Genomic DNA, 21,324 nt, shown 5'->3' on the forward strand with positions numbered 1-21,324 from the left:
GCTAAACCGCTGAGCCACCTGGGCTGCCCAAGACTTTATATTTCTTAGAGCAGTTTTATGTTTCCAGAAAAATTGAGCAGAAAGTACAAAGAGTTCCCATATACTCCCTCCCTCATCCCCACGATTTCCCCTACTATTAATATCTTGCATTCCTGTGGTGTATTAATCACAACTGATAAATACTGATGAATTGATGAATATTGGTACGTGATTATTAACTAAAGTCTACAGTTTATATCAGAGTTCATTCTTGGTGTTGTACAGTTAGTTCTAGGATTTCATCAAATACAGAAGGTCAGGAATCCACTATTGTGGTATCTTACATGATAGCTTCAGCCTTGGCATTTTTGAAAAAACACCCCAGGAGATTCACTGGTACAGCCAAGTTGAGAACCACGGATTTAACAATTACCAAGGACAAGGAACAAAATAACTGGGTACTTTCCCAGGTTTGTTATTTTTTTAAATTCCTCATTTGGTTCCAAGTAATGATCAAGCAAATATAAGAAGGACCAGGGGGTCAATTTGAAGTAAAAAAGCAGCAAAAAGATATATACCCAAATAAAATCACTCTGATACTAGTAACCAGTCAGATAAAAAGTTTGCACACACATTACGTTGGAGAGTATTCTCAGATACTGCTGGTGGAATGGACTTTGGTAAAACCTCTGTGGAGGGGAGCATTTTGGGAATATCTATGGAAATTACAGACGCACTCACCTTTTTTTTTTTAAAGATTTTATTTATTAATGAGAGATAGAGAGAGGCAGAGACACAGGCAGAGGGAGAAGCAGGCTCCATGCAGGGAGCCCACCGTGGGACTCGATCCCGGGTCTTCAGGATCACGCCCTGGGCCGAAGGCAGGCGCCAAACTGCTGAGCCACCCAGGCATCCCTGCACTCACCTTTGTATTCACCAATTCCACTTCTAGAAATGTAGCCTATAGATAATGTGTAAAGGAATATATGTGCAAGGTTGTTTATGGCAAAATTATTTGTAATGGCAAAAGATTGATAATAACCTAAATGTCCATTACTTGGAGGCTGGTTAAATAGATGATGGAAAAATTGAACATACAATGAGACCCTACATAGCCTAAGAAAAGATGAAGATGCTCTTTATGATCTATTATGCAAAGACCTTCAACAAATAAGTGAAAAATGCAAGGTGCAAAGCAGTGTATAATACCTCACTCTTTGTGGAAAAAAAGAGGGATGGAAAATAAATAAATAAATTAATTTGTTGCATAAGTATGGAATTATATTGGAACAACCCATAAAAAATTAGTAATACTGGTTGCCTTGGTTTGGGGTAGCTGGGACAAGGGTTGCAATGAGCATACTCTTCTACATTTTTTTTTAAGATTTTATTTATTCACAAGAGACATAGAAAGAAAGGCAGAGACAAAGGCAGAAGGAAGAGAAGAAAGCTCCACACAGGGAGCCCGATGTGGGATTCGATCCCAGGACCCCAGATCACACCCTGAGCCAAGGGCAGACACTCAACCACTGAGCCACCCAGGCAACTCTGTTTTGAATTTTGAATCATGAGAACATATCACATTCAAGAGAATTTTTGTGACATATCTACCCTTAAGGCAGCCCCAGTGGCACAGCAGTTTAGTGCCGCCAGGATGTGATCCAGAAGACCCGGGATTGAGTCCCACATCGGGCTCCTTGCATGGAGCCTGCCTCTCTCTGTCTCTGTCTCTGTCTCTCTGTGTGTCTGTGTGTGTGTGTCTCATGAATAAATAAATAAAATCTTAAAAAAATATATCTACCCTTAGGTCCAGCAATTTCACTTTTAGGAACTAGTCCTATGGGGGAAACATTAAATGACTGGGTAAATTTTCAATGACAAATATTATATATTTTAAATATAATATTTGTAATATTAATATGGAAAAATTTGTAAGATTGTTTATGTTATGTTTTCATTTATAACATGGAAAAACATAAAGCAACTTCTATGTCCCAAAACAAGATTGATTATAAAAACATACCATGTAGTCATTTAAATGATTTTGGGAAAATGTATTCATGATGTAGAAAAATGTTCATGAGACCTTGCTGAATTTTTGAAAGGCAAATAAACAGTATGTCCTGTATTTTGTCACTTAAAGAAAATTTATAGGAAAAAAATAGGGACAGAGAAAAAAGTCTGGAATATGGTTTACCAAAATTTGGCAGTATTTCTCTGGTATCGTGGTGGTATTTCTAATCTTTCAAGGTATCTATACCTTCTGATTTTTTTTAAACAATGAACATGTATTATTATATGACTAATGAAATTTTTTTTTTTAAAGTCAGGGCATAGACTGTGGTCTCTTTTTTTTTTTTTTAATTTTTTATTTATTTATGATAGTCACACACACAGAGAGAGGCAGAGACACAGGCAGAGGGAGAAGCAGGCTCCATGCACCGGGAGCCCGACGTGGGATTCGATCCCGGGTCTCCAGGACCGCGCCCTGGGCCAAAGGCAGGCGCCAAACCGCTGCGCCACCCAGGGATCCCTAGACTGTGGCCTCTAAAGAGCATTTCCTACTAAAAGGAAACAAGTGCCCTCAAAGAAATGGCTGATGGTCTGTTGACTACAGAAAGCAGGATAGATATCAAAGGAATCAAATGGATTTAGAATCCAATCTAAAGAGGTTCCCTAGGGTCAGAGATGGGAGAATGAATATGGGCTTCAATAAGAATAACAACGGCAAAGGATTGAAATTCATCAAGTATGTATTATTAATAACAATTTAAAAAGAATTCTCTTGCCTGGGTCTATAGTGCAGTGAATAGCACATTGGACTTCTTTTATTTGTTTTTAAAGACTGTATTTATTCAGTAATGAGAGAGAGAGAGAGAGAGAGAGAGAGAGAGAGAGAGAGGCAGAGACATAGGCAGAGGGAGAAGGAGGCTCCCTGTGGGGAGCCCAATGCAAGACTCGATCCCAGGATCCCGGGATCCACTCTGAACCAAAAGCAGACGCTCAACCACTGAGCCACCCAGGTGCCCAGCACAGTGGATTTCTAAAAAGGATTCTTTTTAGGGGGAGTTAGGGATTCATTATTCTGAAAACTGATAAATAAACATTTAATCTGGCTCTTCTACATAAATTGTACCTCAGGGTAACGCCTATTTGGTGAGGGGTAGTGTCTTTTTATAGAAATCTTCCAATTAATAAAATGAAGAAGGAATGGGGAGCCTTTGTGGCTCAGTTGGTTCAGCCATCAATTGGGTTTCGGCTCAGGTCATGATGTGAGGGTCATGAGACAGAGAGCCCGAGTCAGGCTCCAGGCTCCAGGGCGCAGGAAGTAAGTTTGTTTCTCTCCTCCTCCCCCGCCCTCTCCCAGTCTCCCTGTGCTCCTCTTCCCCCACCTCCCGCCACACTCTCTCGCAAATCAATCAATCAATCAATCTTTTTAATGAAACAGTAGATTCGAGTAATCATTTATGGTAACTAACACTGCAAAAAAAAAATTCAAATCATCTAATCCTTCAAAAAGAAATAGGAAAGGGGATCCCTGGGTGGCTCAGCAGTTTGGTGCCTGCCTTCAGCCCAGGGCATGATCCTGGAGACCTTGGATCAAGTCCTGCATCGGGTCCCCTGCATGGAGCCTGCTTCTCCCTCTGCCTGTGTCTCTGCCTCTCTGTCTGTGTCTTTCATGAATAAATAAAAAGGAAATAGGAAAGAAAAAAAAAAAAAACTTGAGAAACCTTTCCACCAAATGCAATGTGTGAACATTTGAGCCTTGATCCAAACTAAATGTAAGATACCATTCAGGAAATTGTGCACTGACTAGATATGTGATATTCAAGAATTGTAGACTATTTAAATATCGTGATAATACTGTGATTATGTTTTTCAAAAGGTACAAATGAAAATGCTTACAAATAAAATATGGGACACCTGGGTGGCTCAGTGGTTGAGCAGCTGCCTTTGGCTCAGGGCGTGATCCTGGGGTCCTGGGATGGAGTCCCACATCAGGCTCCCCACAGGAGCCTGATAAATAAATAAATAGATAGATGATAGATAGATGATAGATAGATAGATGATGATAGATAGATAGATAGATAGATAGATGATTGATCCTTTAAAAAAAATGATGACCAGGATTTCCTTTGAAATAATCCAATAGGGGCAAGGGGAAGTGGCTGAGGGTATACTTGAAATTTAGCCATGAGTTGATCATTGTTGAATTTAAGTTATAAGTGCATAGAGCTTCATTACACTAGTCCCTCTACTTTTGGAAATATTTGAAATGTTCTTTAATAAAACAATTAAAAGAAAAAAATCATGAAACCTGCACCTCCTGCCCCCAATAAAGAGTGTGGTAGGGGTAAGGCCTGTCAGCTTTTCTTCTTGGGACAGGAAAAAAAGGGAATTGGGAGACTAACTGACACGTGGCAATGAAGTAGGGGATGAAGGCCCTAAGGGTTTGAGCCAGTGGCAGCAGCTTGGGAACAGGCTTCAAGCTGGTCATCAAGAAAGGAAAACCAAGAAGCTGGGATGAGCCTCGAGGCTTAAGAGCTGCGAGGTCTTAACCTGTTGAACGTCTTTAAGCCACAAACCTGTAAATAATCATGAGTCCTTAATTCTGAAAGAGAAAAAAAAGAGCTGTTTTGCTCCTTTAACCAACACGGGTTACACAGGACACTGTGCTTGCTGAGGTTAGGTTCATAAAAACACCAAAGACACAATCCTTGCTGTCTTGAAACTCGCAGTATTGCAAGAAGGCTAAAAACCTGTATTTGGAAAGCAGTATTGCTGGTTCAACATTAATGTATAAGGCAAGTAAACAATATATCCTGTATTTTGTCACTTAAAATTCATAGGAAAAAAATTATAGGGACAAAGAAAAAAGTCTGGAATGTGGTTTACACAAGCAACACAGAAAACAGGAGGACCACCCAAGTTTGTCTTTAGGAACCAGAGGTTTCATAGAAGAAATCGCTTTAGAGATAAAATTTGAAGATTAAATTGGTGTTTGCCAGGTCAAGAGCCAGGAGCAAGAGGATTTTAGAAAGAAGGAAATGAATTTGCAAAGACATAACATGACACTACAAAGGCATATTCTGAGAACTACAAGTATCTCATTTGCTGGAGCATAATGTAGGGGTTCCTGAGACCTGTTCTCTAGCCTCCCATGAACACCGTAACTTACCTCCCTTACCCCAGACCTGGGAAAAGGTGAAGGCCCTTAGCCTCCCTTTCAGCCTCTTAAAACTAGTTTCTTGATGGGAAAGGGAAAGGGGATCCCACTTGAAGGGGAGCTATGGGTTGTGGGCCAGGCTGCACGTTCGAGCAGTTTTAAAATGCAGTCCAAGAGAGGCTGATAACAAAAAGGAAAAGTGAGGGTTTCTTTCTTTTTTTAATTTAAAGATTTTATTTATTTATTCGAGGGAGAGAGAAGCCGACTCCCCACTGAGGCTCAGTCAGAGCAGTATCCTGAGATCATGACCTGAACTGAAGGCAGAGGCTCAGCCCACTTGAGCCACCCAGGCGCCCCAAAAAGTGAGGTTTAGGGCCGAACAAAAACCACTGCTGTGAGTGTCAACATTCTACTTCCTTCAATTATAGATCCTTGTAGAAGGAGGAAGAGGAGTCAGTCGGAAATTCAGTCTCAACTTTTCCTGCTGCAGTAAGGCTTTTTAGCCACTGCAATTCCAAATGGACTACCATCCCGCATTTATTTACTGCTGTACAATGTAAGTGCTCATCTAAATAGGTAGTTTCATGCACTTATTTCAAAACTACAGATTATCCATAAAATACAGCAGAAAAGGTTGAGTACAAGGCTTGAGAGAAGCGACAAGAGATCAGCCGGTGTTACAGAAATGGGTCACAAAACGTGTATGGAAAATATATGTAGCTTGGTTCTAGGCAGGCAAGGCCTCTGTCACGCCCCTCGCACTGCACAGTCCACGCTTCATAAGCAGCCGCCGGGCGACTCGACACAACCGCGCGCCCACGCCTCCCGGCCGGCTCGCGGAGGGGTTCCCCGTTTCCCCGACGGTCACTTCCCCCGCCCCGGGGTCGCGGGGTCGCGGGGCCGCCGGGCCGCCGGGCCGAGGACGAGCGCTCAGGGCGGGGGCGGGGCCGGGGTCCCGGCGGGGCGGGGCCAGGGAAGGCCACGCCCCGCCTCCGCCCCGCCTCCGCCCCGCCTCCGCCCCGCCTCCGCCCCGCCTCCGCCCCGCCTCCGCCCCGCCTCCGCCCCGCCAGGTGCGCGTGCGCCGCGGCCCCTCCCGCCGCCCGGCCTAGCTCTTCCCCGCCCGGCGGCGAGCGCCCGCTTCTGCAGCCTGCTCCGGGCCTCGCCCGCGCTCTCCCCCGGCTCCGCGGGAGGCCGTCCTCCTCGGCAGCCCGGCGGCGGGGCCATGGCGTGGCGGCGGCGGCCCGCGGCGGGCGTCGGGGCCCGCGGCGCGCTGGCGCTCCTGGCGCTGGCCCTGTACGCGCCCGGGGCCCGGGGCCGGGCGCTGGAGTGGTACTCGGCCGTGGTGAGCACCGAGTACGTGGACCCGCGCACGAACCGCACGGTGTGGAGCGTCTCGGAGAGCGGCCGCTTCGGCGACAGCTCGCCCAAGGAGGCCGCCCAGGGCGTGGTGGGCGTCCCGCGCGCGGCGGACCGCGACCCCGAGGGCTGCGCGCCCGACACTCGCTTCCTCGTGCCCGCGCCCGGCGGCCGGGGGGGCGCGCCCTGGGTCGCCCTGGTGGCGCGCGGCGGCTGCACCTTCAAGGAGAAGGTGCTGGTGGCGGCGCGGAGGAACGCGTCTGCCGTGGTTCTCTACAACGACGAGGGCCACGGGAACCTCACCACGCCCATGTCCCACGCGGGTGAGCGCAGGCCGGGGGACGCGGGGAGGCGGCGGGGCTTCTCCGCAGCTTGGTCCCGGCCGACGGCCCTCGGCTCCTCGGCCGGGGTCCCCGGGGCGCGACTCGGGGGGCCTCGGGCCGTCGGGGGCGGGGAGGGGAGCTGGGGCAGCGCCGGCGGCCGCCCCCCCCCCCCCGGGCTGCGTTGGCAGGTAGGCGGGCCTCCAGGAGAGATTAGGGTGAAGGGAGGGGCCCTCTGCAGGGGGCCGTGGGGAGGACGGAAGAAGTTAAAACCCTCCCGGGGGGGATTGTGGCGGAAAGTCTCATGATTACTAATCATGGGTCCCTTTCCATTCATCATTTTCATAAAGTCAGGTGGGGTAGGAACTGAAGCTCCTTCCAAGCGCGCTCCAAGGTCTGGCACCCCTAAAGTGGTGGCTTGGTCGAACTCTGGTGCCCCCCGCCCCCGCTTACATAAAATGTGTCTTGAGTATTCCGAACTTCTGAGTCAGAAAACCTGGTTTAAGCGCAGATATGCCTTCTGATTTTCTCATCTAAAGAGATGGGGGAGGGATCCCTGGGTGGCGCAGCGGTTTGGCGCCTGCCTTTGGCCCAGGGCACGATCCTGGAGACCCGGGATTGAATCCCACGTCGGGCTCCCGGTGCATGGAGCCTGCTTCTCCCTCTGCCTGTGTCTCTGCCTGCGCCTCTCTTCTCTCTCTCTCTCTCTCTCTCTCTCTCTCTCTGTGTGTGTGTGACTATCATAAATAAATAAAAATTAAAAAAAATTAAAAAAAAAAGAGATGGGGGAGTTTCTCAGTTGCAAGAGAGGGGGAGGGTGTAATACTGGCCCTACTGGCAATCCGATTCCCCGAGTCTTGGGTTCAGATGAAATTTTTCAGGTTGTGTTCATTCAGGAGGAGATCTTGCTCCTTGCCAGGCAACACTTCCCACGCACCTATTCCCCAGGGCAACAGGTTGCATCTTCAAGCACTGATGACAGTTTAAGAGTTTTATTTTGCAAGGCGTCCTCAGAACTGAAATCCGAGTGCTATAGGACCAGTACCCAGCAGAGTGCGCATATTTCTGTTGTAATTTCTAAGAACGTGACTCATTTTGAATTTATTGTGATTAAAGTCTTTTTTTTTTTTTAAGTTGCTGCTGCTGCAAGTCAGACTTCCTTTTTCCTTTACTTTTTTCATTCTGCTTCAATTTCGCAAAGGCAAGTTAGAACTTAACTGTAATGAGGACAGAAAAAAGGACTTTAGTTTTGGACTATTTTAGCAGTGATGGGAGTGGAAATCAATTGAGAGGTGAGAAAACTGTTAGAACAACTCTTTCAAGAAGGTTGACTTTGAGGGCTTGAGATACTGAGAAGTGGGCAGAAATTACAGGGCAAGGGAGGGCAACCTTCTCTAGGAGAGAAAGGTTGATGGGATGGGAGTGATGAAGAGATCCAGAGAGAGTTAGGTCTGCAAGAGTTAGGTCTTTAAGAAGGCCATGTGTTAGGTACTTTGGAGGGGTTAGCCTCAGGTAGTAGAGGGGGAATTTCTGAGTTGCAAGAGAGGGAAGTGGTTTTGGAAAGGAAATAGCAGATTCTCATGTGACGACATTGGGTAAGGCATCATGTTTGGCGCTGTTATTCCAGTGATCACAAGTCTACCAAATTGTCGTTGTACCCAAACCATGTTTCCATAAAACTACAATGAAAAGCCTTGTCAGATTTCAGAGAGCATTCCTAATACATTCTGTTGATGGTGTTTCCCCAGTTTTAGTAGTTCTGTTGAGGAAAAGAGGTTAGTGTGTCAGGATTCTGATTCTGGGTCCTTGCAGTCTCTTCTGAGTACAACATCTTCATTTGGACTCTTTCTTTTCAGTGGCAGGCGCATCAGCTCCAGTTTTCTAAATCTGTTTAGTGCGTTTTTGATGACGTTAACATTTTTCCAGGCTAATAGCACTTGCTCTAACTAGGATTCAGCCACCTTGCTTGCTTTCGTAATTGACATAATTTATCCAGGCCCTGAAAAACACCTCAGTGATGTTTATTTAAAATCATTTATTTATTTGTTTGTTTATTTATTTATAAAGTTTTATTTATTTGTTCATAAGAGACAGAGAGAGGCAGAGACACAGGCAGAGGGAGAAGCAGGCTCCATACAAGGGACCTGATCCCGGGACTCCAGGATCACGCCCTGGGCTGAAGGCAGGTGCCAAACCTATGAGCCACCCAGGGATCCCCAAATCCTTTTAATATTTAAAATAAATTTTAGGGGATCCCTGGGTGGCTCAGCGGTTTGGCGCCTGCCTTTGGCTCAGGGCGCGATCCTGGAGTCCCGGGATCGAGTCCCGCGTCGGGCTCCCTGCATGGAGCCTGCTTCTCGCTCTGCTTGTGTCTCTGCCTCTCTCTCTCTATGTCTATCATAAATAAATAAATCTTTTAAAAAATATATTTAAAATAAATTTTAGATGTCCATTCTCGCCTTTTTACTGTGAGAATCATTCTGTTTGAGAAAAAAAGACAAAAGTAACAGCTTTAGCAATTTTTTTTAATGTGTGAAAGTCCCCAGTAGGTAGGCACTGTGCCTTAGTGCTCTCCATACAGCAGCTCAGTTCATCCTCTGGACAATCTTAATGTAGGTATTTTAACCCCATTTTAATGGAGAAAGAAACGGGGGGGGGGGGCGGGAGGGGTGTTGGGATGTGTATATATAGCCATATCATTCTTTGTTGTGGGAAGGGCTGTCCTATCCACTATGGGATGTTTAGCATCCCCCGCCTCCACCTAGTAGCTTGCAATAGCACTCCCCCAGTTGTGACACCCAAAAATGTCTCTGGAGAATACCAAATGTCTAGGGGGAGAAGTGATGACAAATAATCCAATATTTTGAACCACTGACTTAAAGGGAGATTAACTAGAGGGAAACCTGCAGAGATTCTAGTCAGTGTGTTGGGCTGATCCTAGTAGAAATAAAGTTGACCTTGAACAAAACAAAGTTTAGAGGAACCACCCCCCCAAGCAGTGGAAAATCTGCCTATAACTTTTGACTCCCCCCAAAACTTAACTGCTAATGGTCAGCTCCTGTTGACTAGGCATTTTACCAATAATATAAACTGTCAATTAATATATCCTCTGTATGTTCTATGTATTGTATTCTGGATTCTTAGATTAAAGGTAGAGGAAGAAAATGTTATTAAAATCATTAGAGAAAATACATTTACTGTAACTGTATTGGGAAAAAAAGATCCTTGCAGAAGTTGACCCACACACCTCAAACCTGTGGTGTTCAAGGTTCAACTAACTGTATAAGGCCCAATACTGTAATGGTGACTATAGGAATGGAAAGGAATGACCTTCACAGAACTTGGCCCACCTGGGGACAAGGGTATAAATATAAATGTATCATGACTTTTTGAGAATGGAATAGCATTAAGAATGGAATGAATGGAATTAAGTCAGAAGACAAACTGGCTTTAACATACTTGAATTTAAAATGTTACACAGAACCTTGAATGCAGTTCAAGTTAGGTTTCTTGCATTTTTTCAGAATGTGGCTGGAGGCAGTAAAAACCACAGATTTCTTTGCTTTCAATGTTCCTATGTAGCACTGTTCTGTAAGTAGGTAGAGGTGGTTGCTTGTAAATTGAATCATGATGGTCCTTTCCCACGAATTCTCCAGTTTTTCTTAAGCCTGTTGCTTGACTCTATTAAATCCAGTATAAGATCCTTTGGTATAAGTCAGTGTTTTATTGTGGTTCTAAAAATAAAACCATGACTTTAAGATAATCTATCGGAACAACTATACAGACTGTTAAACTAATTCTCTGTTTATTAATTATAGTTAATTCTCTTTACGTTAGCACACAGAATAATGAGTAGCCCCTTTGGGCCAAGTATTGTGCTTGCTCGAATATAGAAATGCATAAGACACCTGCCTGCCTTTGAGGAGTTTCTGACCTGGTGGGAGCAGTAAACAACTTTCCAGACAATATGGTTTGGACCTTGATGGAATTACATGCACAATGCTTAAGAAGCATGAAGGAAGGACTTCTAAAGTAGACACTGCAAGGGTAACTAGAAGTTAGTTTGACCAAGATGAGTAAAAATTGATACAAGTCAAATCATTCAAATGAAAGCTTTTATAGAGTATTAGCCTTAGCATAATTATTGTTGATTAATAAGTAGGATGATCCTTTAGCCAAAATCTTGGCATGGCCTCTTAAGAATAGATTCATTCATTCTTTATACAGTTCAGTTTGTTCATTTTGTTAACAGCTGTTTACTGAGTGCCAGGTGCTGGCAAGACTTAAAGCTATGTTTGAAGAAGGGGCTAGAGTTGGGGTAGAGGGAGATGACAAAGACGTAGAAGTCCCTAGTGTTAAGGAAGATGAGCATTTTGCATTTGCAGAGCAATGGTAAGTAGTTTTTTATGAATAATAAATTTTTGATGATGTTTAATGCTATACTCAGTTGATCCAAAAATATGGATTTGAAGTATGTATTTTGCTGCTATAGGAAGACAGAAATGGCATCTCACAGGCACCCTTAGAAGGAGGGATTAAGATGATTCCCAGAAAGATTGAGTGTTGAAGGACACGTTGATAGAGAAGGTGTCTCTGAGTGTGTGTGGTGTGTGGAAGGGGGGGTTGGGCAGGAATAGCATTGCAAAAGGCTGAAGCCCTGAGATAAAATAATGCTTTTAGGAGCCCTGCAAAGAGTTGCATATTCAACAGATACAAAATATTTTTGAGCAAGTTGAATTATCCAAAACATAGTTTAAAATTCCAAGAAAAGAATTGCATTTGCTTTTGTGTCCTCCTGACCCTCCCATAAAAACATTTGTTTCGCATAATACCTTCAAATTTCAGAGACATTTGCATACTTATTGGGTGTACTATTTGTATTAATATTTTCCTTACTGGAGTATTTCAACTATAATACTAGAAGATATCTTAGCCAGTTTTTTTCAGGTAGATTTATTCATGCAGAAACTCTTCTGTGGGTCATCACTGCATGATGTCGGGCTACAAGAACTAATAAATAAGAACAGGTAGTACTCGTCTAGTGATGGAGAGAGACTCATAAAGAAATTCTAGTAGGTGTTTTACACACCTGCTAGAGCTGTATCTGAGAGGTACTGATGCATTGCAGGCACAAAAAGGAGTGGGTGGTTTGAAAAGCCTTGAGTTGAGCTTGTGCTGCATCTTAAAGATTTGACCAGGAATTTTCCAGGTTAGGGGGCAGAAGATAGGGTTTGGAAGTTACGAGAAGGAAAGAAAACCTGAAATTTAATGGGATTCTTTTGGTGGGATTCTAAGATGTATTTGTTGCTGCCTGACTTAGTTTTCTAGAGCAGAAATCTAATCTACCACTTTAAATATTTCAGTAGTTCCCACCCCCTTGAAAAGATTGCTGAAATCTATATAGTTTCCTTTGAAAGGAGAGAAATGGTACACTAGACTCACATGTAATCTCTAGAATTTTGAACCTATTGACCAAGACAGGATTTCTTACTTTTTTGTTTTTGAGCAACTGGTGAGAGGAGCTCAGATATTTGAAAGGAAACGGAAATATATGCAACTTTATTTTTGGCACAGAAAAGCCTTATATTATGGATTATTTGGCTTGCTAAAAGAGTACTATACTTGGTATTTATTATTTGACAAGTAGGTTTATCATCGTGTACTCTGTATACAGTCGTTTTGCTAAGTAGAACAAAAATAAACTGCCTTTATATTTTCCTGTCTAATGGTGAGAGGTATAGATACTTTGGGGGAGGGAGAGGGATTGTACAAGATGACCTTTTTTACATCAGCATGACTGGTAGGAGTGTTAAGGCCTAGGGAAGAAAAATCCTAAGCTTTTTTTTCTCTCTCCTGAGTCTTTGAGTTTTTGTGTACTGTGAAAAAACTGTTATTTAGATGGAAAATAAGCTGTGATAGACCCTCTAGGATTGGCCTGAGGAGGTGGCAGCGTGTCAGGAGATAAGGGTGGGGCCAAATGAGGTGCTTGTGCTTGATACCCCTTCCAGGTTGTACGCACAGTGACTCTACTCCAAGCTAGTGCATTTTTACTCAGCTACTCTGCCTCCAGTTGAACCCAAAAAATGTTCCAGAAAAGCAAATCATGGTATAGAATGAGTCTTCATTCTGAGTTTTATTAATTTAAAATAGTTCCCAGAAGCAATCTTGTTGCTATAATTAGTATAGCAAATCGTTTAGCCATCATCCTAGACATAGGTTTTTTTCTTTTTTTTCATGATTTCTTTTAACTCAGTGAACTGTTCTAGTTTACTAGGTGAATAATTTCAAGTTTATAATGCAAGTGTTTTCTCTCTTTCTTTTTCTTTTTTTTTTTTTAATGTATTCATGAGAGACAAAGGCAGAGACACAGGCCAAGGGAGAAGCAGGCTCCATGGAGGGAGCCTGACGTGGGACTCTGGAACTTGATTCCGGGTCTCCAGGATCATGCCCTGGGTTGAAGGCGGCGCTAAACCGCTGAGCCACCCGGACTGCCCAATGCAAGTGTTTTCAGTTCAGAGTATCCCTCTGATAATCAGTGTTGTTAGTAGCCTCTCCCTTTGAAAATTTTGGTGTTCAGGAACCTCTCTAATCTTGATTCGTCTTCTGCCTCTCATTTATTCATTCATTTATTCAACAAATTTTTAATAAACACTTTCTGTGTGCCAGGTTCTATGTAAGTCACTGGGGATAAAGAGATATACAAGATGCCTTTCCATATACAGTAGTTATCCCTCTTATCCATGGGTTTCAGTTACTCCCGGTCAACCTGGATCTCAAAGCAGATGATCCTCCTTCTGACCATAGGTCAGAAGGTTAGAAGTAGTCTAACATTAAGTCATAATAATTGTGTCATTAACCTTACATCATCTCATCATGTGGGCATTTTATCGTCTCACATCATCACAAGAAGGGTGAGCACAGTACAAAATATTTTAAGAGAGACCACATTTATATAACTTTTTGTACAGAACAATAATAATTCTACTTTATTATTAGTTGTTAATCTCTTACTGTACCTAATGTATACATTAAACTTTGTTATAGGTATATAAAGGAAAGAAAATAGTATACATAGCAGCATTCAGTGCTATCTGCGGTTTTAGGCATCCACTGGGGGGGGATCTTGGGATGTATCCCTCATGAAAAGGGGGACAACTATATTTTAGTCACTAACCAAATTGAATCACTCACCATCCTAAATACGTTTTTATGATGATTTCACAGCCAACTTTTCCTGTCCTTCAAGGTGTAGCTCAAGTGCACTTCCTAGGGAAAAGTTCTCTCCCACCTCTTACAAAATTATCACTTCATTTTTTTGTAGCTCTTTGTATTCTCCTCTCTTAGTAAATAAGCCATAGTCCAAAATAGAAAAATTCTCATTCTTATTTGATAGCTGAAGAAATATTCTCACAGAGGATAGTTTCTCCAGACTTAGACAGTGGATAACAGTGAGATTTGAACCCATTCTGTGTGGCTCTGAAGCTTTGGTCCCCCATAAGGGGAAGGCAGGGCAGAGATACTGTGTGGGAGCTGGGTCTTCAGGCCCTAGAACTGGCTTTTCCAGGTGGTATATGACATTCAGCAACTCTTTTCAGATTTCTGAGCCCTCATCTGTAAAATGATAATTTGGCCTGTATAATTCAAGTGAGATGTAAATATGAAAGTGCTTCAAAGTTGGTTTTCCCCAATTAACACGAAGAGCATTATGTCTGTACTGGAGGGTTTATGTAGCTGTGGATGTGGCATAGATACAGATTTGTTTTCTGTATAAAACTTTTTAACTGAGATAGGCACATGGGGTTCATTAAACTGTTCTTTCTACTTTAGTGTGTGCTTGAAATTTTCCACAAGAGGTTTATGAAAAAGGCTTTCAGCTTATAGAGTGCCATGTAATTAGAAGTGGTATAACTGTCATAATAATTATTTCTGTGCCTATGTTTTTCAGCTTCTAGATGTTTGTTTTCCTGAAGGCAGGAAATGCCTTCCTCCTTATTGTGTCTCCCCAGTGATGACATGGCAGACTGTGTGAGTGGGGAAACCAATACAGTTCTTGCTAAGTGACACTTGGCCTGGGTCAAAGGATCGGCCTCCAGGCAAGAGCCACCTTAGAAGGGTGCCCTTCTAATGTTTCAGTAACTAAATCCTGATGGCAGGGGGTCACAGTGGATTTGCTACAGATCAGGTTTCTCTCTGCAATAAAATTGTTATAACGCAGTTTCAAAGTGATGCCAGAGAACATTCTTTATGTATATTTTTAAAATTAGTTTTCGAAGAGGTAATATGCACACGTGGTACAGACTTTTTACTGTGTGCAGCTCTTCTCCCCAGACGCAATCAGGATCGCTTGTCTCTGGGCCGCCTTCCAGAAGCAGTCCAAATTGATGTGACATATGGATCTATCATCCACATAGTTTGACATGTTGCTTTTTTCCTCTTCTGTCCTCTTGAGTACTGTCCATACTAATAGAGTCGTCACCTCAATCTGTGTACACATATTGTAGTTTAGGGAACCCTCTTCCTATTGATAGATGTTTAGATTGTGATAGCAAAAACTTAGAGAAAACAAATTTGACAACAAATATCTTTACAGATACCTCTTGTTCACATATGCAAGTCTATCTGTGCAATTAAGTTCTTGGACATGGAATTGCTGAATCAAAGAGCTGTGCATTAAATTTCTTGAGGAAAATAAATAAATAAACATGTTTTGATAGCCATTGCCCTCCCTGCAGGATTGTAATAATAAACTCCCCCTGCATTGTGCAAGAGTGCAGATTTGTGCTCATTCTTGCCAATATAGAGGATCAAAAACTATTTGATCTTTGCCAGTCATATAGGTACAGATGGTCCCCAACTTAACTGTGGTTTGTTTGGCAGTTTTTTGACTTTATGGTAGCACGAAAGTAATACACATTCAGTGGCAACCACACTTCAAATTTTGAATTTGGATCTTTTCTGGGGCTAGCGATATGCCCTACAATACTCTCTCATGATTCTGGGTTGTGGCAGCAGCCCCAGCTCCCAGTCTGCCATGTGATCTTGAAGGTCGACAGCCAATACACTTAAAACCATTCTATACCCAGACCACCATTCCATTTTTTGCTTTCAGTGTTATTTATATCCAGTAAATTACATGAGATAGCATTTTCCTATAGGCTTGGTGTTAGAGGATTTTGCCCAACTGTAAGCTATTATAAGTGTTCTGAGCTTGTTTAAGGTAAGGTAGGTTAAGCTGTGATGTTCAGTAAGGAGTATTAAATGCATTTTCTATTTAGGATATTGTCAACTTCGGTTTTTAAAATGCAACCCATCACAAGTCTTAAAAAGGATTTTTAATTTTTTTGTTTTGTTTAGGTTTTTTAAAAGATTTTATTATTTGAGAGAGCACAAGCAGGGGGAGCTGCAGAGGGAGAGGGAGAAGCAGGCTCCCCGTTGAGCAGGGAACCCGCAGTGTGGGGCTCCATCCCAGGACCCTGGGACCATGACCTGAGGCAAAGGCAGACACTTAACCAGCTGAGCCACCAAGGCACCCCTTGAAGATCTTTTTAATGTTTTCATTTGTACTATGACTTTTCATGTGTTTAGAATATATTTGTTGGGGAGTGACTGCAGAGGCGTACAGGTTTTCTTTTGTGGGCAATGAAAATGTTATTGAATTAGATTGTGGTGATGGTGGGACGCCTGGGTGGTTCAGTGGTTGAGTGTCTGCCCTCAGCTTAGGGTGTGATCCGGGGTCCTGGGATGGAGTCCCGCATCAGGTTTCCTGCATGGAGCCTGCTTCTCCCTCTGCCCTTGTCTCTGCCTCTCTCTCTCTCTTTCTCTCATAAATAAATAAATAAAATCTTAAAAAAAAAAAAAAAGATTGTGGTGATGGTCGCCCAGCATTTGTGAATATACTAAAAACCAGTGAATTGTATACTTTAAAAGGGTGAATTTTATGGCATGTGAATTCTGTCTCACTAAAGCTGATATTTAAAGAAAAGTTTCTGTCTTTTCTGCAAACTGTCGTCATTTCCTTTTTCTGTTACTCTTTCTCTTACAGAAAATTGTTTTCTTTGTATGTTACATGTATTCCCCCCCCCCATTGCTTTTTTGATCTTGATTCCTTGATTTTGCTGTTTTTTAGATGTGGAAAATTTTCATTTTTCTATTTCCTCTCATATATATTTAAATCTTTGATTTAGTTGGAACTTACTTTATCATGAACTGTGAGGAAGGGATGCAGCTTTTTAAAATTTTCCTTCAGGTAATACCCAGTTATCTCCATACCATGTCTTTATAAATAATCCATTTTACCCCAGTGATTTAAGATTACAGTTTTATCATATACTAAGTTCTTTTTTATATTTGGGTCTAATTTCTGGACTTTTGATTCTGTTCCATTATTTTGATTATCTTCCTTTGCTACTACCACACTGTTAATTACTTTAATTATAAAGCTTAGTCTAGGTTCTACTTTTAAAAAGGCAAAAAAATTAAAATAAAAAGGCTTCCTGATCATTCATGATTATTTTTCTCCTGATGAACGTCAGAAAGAGCATTTTTAAGGCTTTAAGAGTCCTATTGATATGTTATGGTTATTACATTAATTTATACATAGATTTATGTAAACTGATTGTTTTACCTCTTCTTTCCTATATATTTTTTTTGTATTATATCTGCTCATGTCTTTAGACCAGTGTTAATAGTGATCAAAGTAGAAATCCTCAGATTCTTCCATATGATTAATAGGCATGCTTAATTATTATATATTATATTCATAGGTAAAATTAGTCTGTATCGTTCTCTTGATTTATTCTCATGTTTGGCTTTATTATCTAGAAATAATTTTTTGAAAGTTAAAGTTTTTTTACTCTGCTGTTGAACAATTTTAGTACCATCAGTGTTAAAGTTTTGATGGTATAATTTACTTGTGAAATTGAGTGGAGCTTTTACTTTTTGGGGGGTAGTTTTTAGAGACTTAACTCCACTTCTAATGTAATCAGTCTGTTTTCTCTTTTGGTACCAGTTTTGGTAACTTATGTCTCCTTTGAAAATTAAACATTTTTTGTAAGTTTTTGAATGTTATATAATGAACAAGCTGTAGTACTTTTATATTTCTCTCTTACCTGTCTCTGTATCTCATTTTGCATTCTTCATATTGACTTTCTCTGTTCTTCCCTACAGGAACAGGAAATATAGTGGTCATTATGGTTAGCTATCCAAAAGGAAGAGAAATTTTGGATCTGGTGCAGAAAGGCATTGCAGTCAAAATGACCATAGAGGTTGGCACTCGTCATGTACAGGAGTTTATCAGTGGTCAGTCTGTGGTATTTGTGGCCATCGCCTTCATCACTATGATGATTATCTCATTAGCCTGGCTGATATTTTACTATATACAGCGTTTCCTATACACTGGCTCACAATTTGGAAGTCAGGTAATTGTGTGTAATTTTGGTTAACTTTGCTTTTTAAAAGATAGTTCATAAGTATTTCTCATATGTATTCCCTGAAGTTATATTAGAGTTTTGTGGGGTTTTTTGGACCATATTCTTAATTTCATTTTTGCTCACACTATTTAATTAATATAATTTTTAAGTAATTTTTTAATTAGAATACATTGAATTTTCTGTGGGAAATTGAATACCTTTAAATGGGGTCACTTTTTGCATGTTTTGCTCCCGCAAAATCCTCCTTCCCTTTTTTCAGACATGAACGAATAATAAATAGGCCTTTGGTAGAGTGGACCTGGTTCTGTGTTTAAAACAAAGATATGAGGATCCCTGGGTGGCTCAGCAGTTTAGCACCTGTCCTTGGCCCAGGGCGTGATCCTGCATTCCCAGGATCCAGTCCTCAGATCAAGTCCCACATCAGGCTTGGCTCCCTGCATGAACTCTGCTTCTCCCTCTGCCTAGGTCTCCGCCTCTCTCTCTGTCTTTCATGAATAAATAAATAAAACAAGGAGAACCTTGGGCCCCAAGGCAGGGAGCAGAGTAGGAGGGGCTTCCTGGCTTCCATTGTGGGACAACTTTCAATGCCATTTCTCTGCAGAGAGACAGTGTCTCTGTCACAGCAAAGAGAAGGGCAGTCGAAGAGACAAAGGCATCCACAGACCTTTGAATTTCACACTTAACCCTGTTTTCTTGAAAAGCCACTCTTTCTGGCTCTGTCATTTCTGGGATATCTTGAACTTGCTGACTAGATGAAAGCCTCTTTTGTTTTAGAGACAGGCATTAGTAGATGAATCAGTGGGATCCCTCCCCCCATCTTCAGCTTCCTACTCTCTTGCCAATATTTAAACATAAGAATTGAAAGTCAGCTATACCAAAATTCTTGATCAAACAGCTCTTAAGTTAAATGTGGCTATTTTATACATTAAGATGTAAGTGGTAATGTTTGTTATTTTCATTGAAGTCATTTAACTTTGTTTTTTAAATGAAATTTTTTCTGTAGTGTATATGAATTTTTTAAAATAATGACAACATTTTTAGTGATAATATTTTTCCTACCTAAGAGCCATAGGAAAGAAGCTAAGAAAATCATTGGCCAGCTTCCACTTCATACTGTAAAGCATGGAGAAAAGGTAACATTTTCATGGTTTTTGTTTCCTTTAGACTACAGTATGCATCTGTTCATATGTCTAAGTAAAACTTTCCTGGGATGCCTGGATGGCTCAGTGGTTAAGTGTCTGCCTTTGGCTCAGGGCGTGATCCCAGAGTGCCAGAATCAAGTCCCACATAGGGCTCCTTGCAGGGAGCCTGCTTCTCTCTCTGTGTGTCTCATGAGTAAATAAATAAAATCTTTAAAAGACAAAAAAAAAAAAAAAAAATAAAAGACAAAACAAAACTTTCCAGCCTGTTAAACTCCTGTTGAACATGTGGAGTTTTGGCTAGTTTGAGTTAGTACTAACTTGCATACATGTGTTCATTTTAGAGAAGGGTTAGTAGAAATTCAGTTGCACATATGAAGAGCCTTCTAAACCCGTGCCACCAGATAAGGTAGCCATTAGTTGTGTACAGTTATTTTAATTTAAATGGTTGAAATTGAACTTAAAATTCAATTCCTGAGTCACACTAACTACATGCTAAATACTCAAATGACCCTATTGGCTGGTTGCTACCATACTGGACAGGACTGACATGTCCATCACCTAAGAAAAGTTCTGCCTGTTGGTAAAACCCAGATGACTCTAAGGAAGGTAAAGAACCTCAAATTCCCTTAGACCATAGACCTTTGATACTTTAAATTCATTTCTGTTAAATCTGAGGCTATGTATCCATTCTCTCTGATTCCCTTAATTACAGGAAGAAAAAAATCGTAATTTGTAGAGAAGGGTAGAAAAGATATACTTAAAATTACTTAAAAAAAAGAAAAGAGAAAAGAAAAGAAACGGGGGCACCTGGGTGGCTCGGCAATTGAGCATCTGCCTTTGGCTTAGGTCATGATCCTGGGGTCCTGGCATCAAGTCTCAGATAGGGCTCCCCGAAGGGAGCTTGCTTCTCCCTTTGTGTCTTTGTCTCTGTGTGTCTCTTATGAATAAAAATTTTTTAGAAGGAATGAATGAAAGAAAGAATTTTTAGGAGCACCTGAGTGGCTTAGTCGGTCAAGCGTCTGCCTTTGGCTCAGGTCATGATCCCAGGGTCCTGGGATCCAGCCCTGCATCAGGCTCCCTGCTTCTCCTGCTTCCTCTGCCTTTCTCCCTGCTTCTATATACTCTCTGTCCAAAAAAAAAAAAAAAAAAAAAAAAAGCAAAATCTTAAAAAAATAAACATTTTTGACATGGCCAGCTTGAGACATAAAAGGTCAAAATCGTACCAGAGTTTTAAAGCATTTTGGGAATGGGACAGATCCTAAGTCCAGAGCCTCAGATTCTTAGAGGATCAATTCTTTTTTTTTTATTTTTTTAATTTTTTTTATTTTAAAGGATTTTATTTATTTATTCATGAGAGACACACACACAGAGAGAGAGAGAGAGAGAGGAAGAGGGATAAGCAGGCTCCATGCAGGGAGCCCGACATGAGACTCAATCCCGGGTCTCCAGGATCAGGCCCTGGGCTGAAGGCGGCGCTAAACCGCTGAGCCTCCGGGGCTGCCCCAGAGGATCAATTCTTTAAGAGGAAAACAGTTGCTAATGCAGTAGTAGTAAGTTTTTTAACGGTCTGTCTTCTGTGTCTTGAAATGTTGATAAGTGTGTTGACTTGTTGGTTCTGTTTTGAAATTCATTTCATCTCACCAAATTGTTGAGACTTCATCTATTCCACCCTCCACTTCCCCTTCGAAAAAGAGAAAGAATAACTGCACTTATTTTATGTATCCCTCCCTTCTTCTGATCAAATTATAGACTTTTGATTTTCTTTTAAGCTTTAGATTCTGAAATTAATGTTTAGTGTATTTAATATGAAGATACTCTTGGAATTATATTGTTGACTTCCATTCTTTCCCTAATGCATTATGCAGAAGTAAGAGTTGAATTTTAATAGTTTGTGCAGGGTACTGGTTTCTTCCCATGAAGATGTACTGAAC

At 41.7% G+C, this 21,324-nt stretch overlaps 1 protein-coding gene across 2 annotated transcripts in view; it reads left to right on the forward strand.

Moving 5' to 3' along the window:
* Nucleotides 1-6,239: 6,239 nt before the first annotated feature.
* Nucleotides 6,240-21,324, forward strand: part of RNF149 (ring finger protein 149) — a 32,005-nt gene continuing 16,920 nt past the window's right edge. For both annotated transcript variants that reach the window (XM_055327928.1, XM_055327929.1), the window contains exons 1-3: nucleotides 6,240-6,825; nucleotides 17,989-18,239; nucleotides 19,316-19,384. In XM_055327928.1, coding sequence (XP_055183903.1) covers nucleotides 6,369-6,825; nucleotides 17,989-18,239; nucleotides 19,316-19,384 — 777 coding nt within the window. In that variant the 5' untranslated portion in view covers nucleotides 6,240-6,368. The remainder of the gene's footprint in view (nucleotides 6,826-17,988; nucleotides 18,240-19,315; nucleotides 19,385-21,324) is intronic.

This window comes from Nyctereutes procyonoides, unplaced genomic scaffold, assembly GCF_905146905.1.
Source record: "Nyctereutes procyonoides isolate TBG_1078 unplaced genomic scaffold, NYPRO_anot_genome, whole genome shotgun sequence".
Taxonomy (NCBI): domain Eukaryota; kingdom Metazoa; phylum Chordata; class Mammalia; order Carnivora; family Canidae; genus Nyctereutes; species Nyctereutes procyonoides.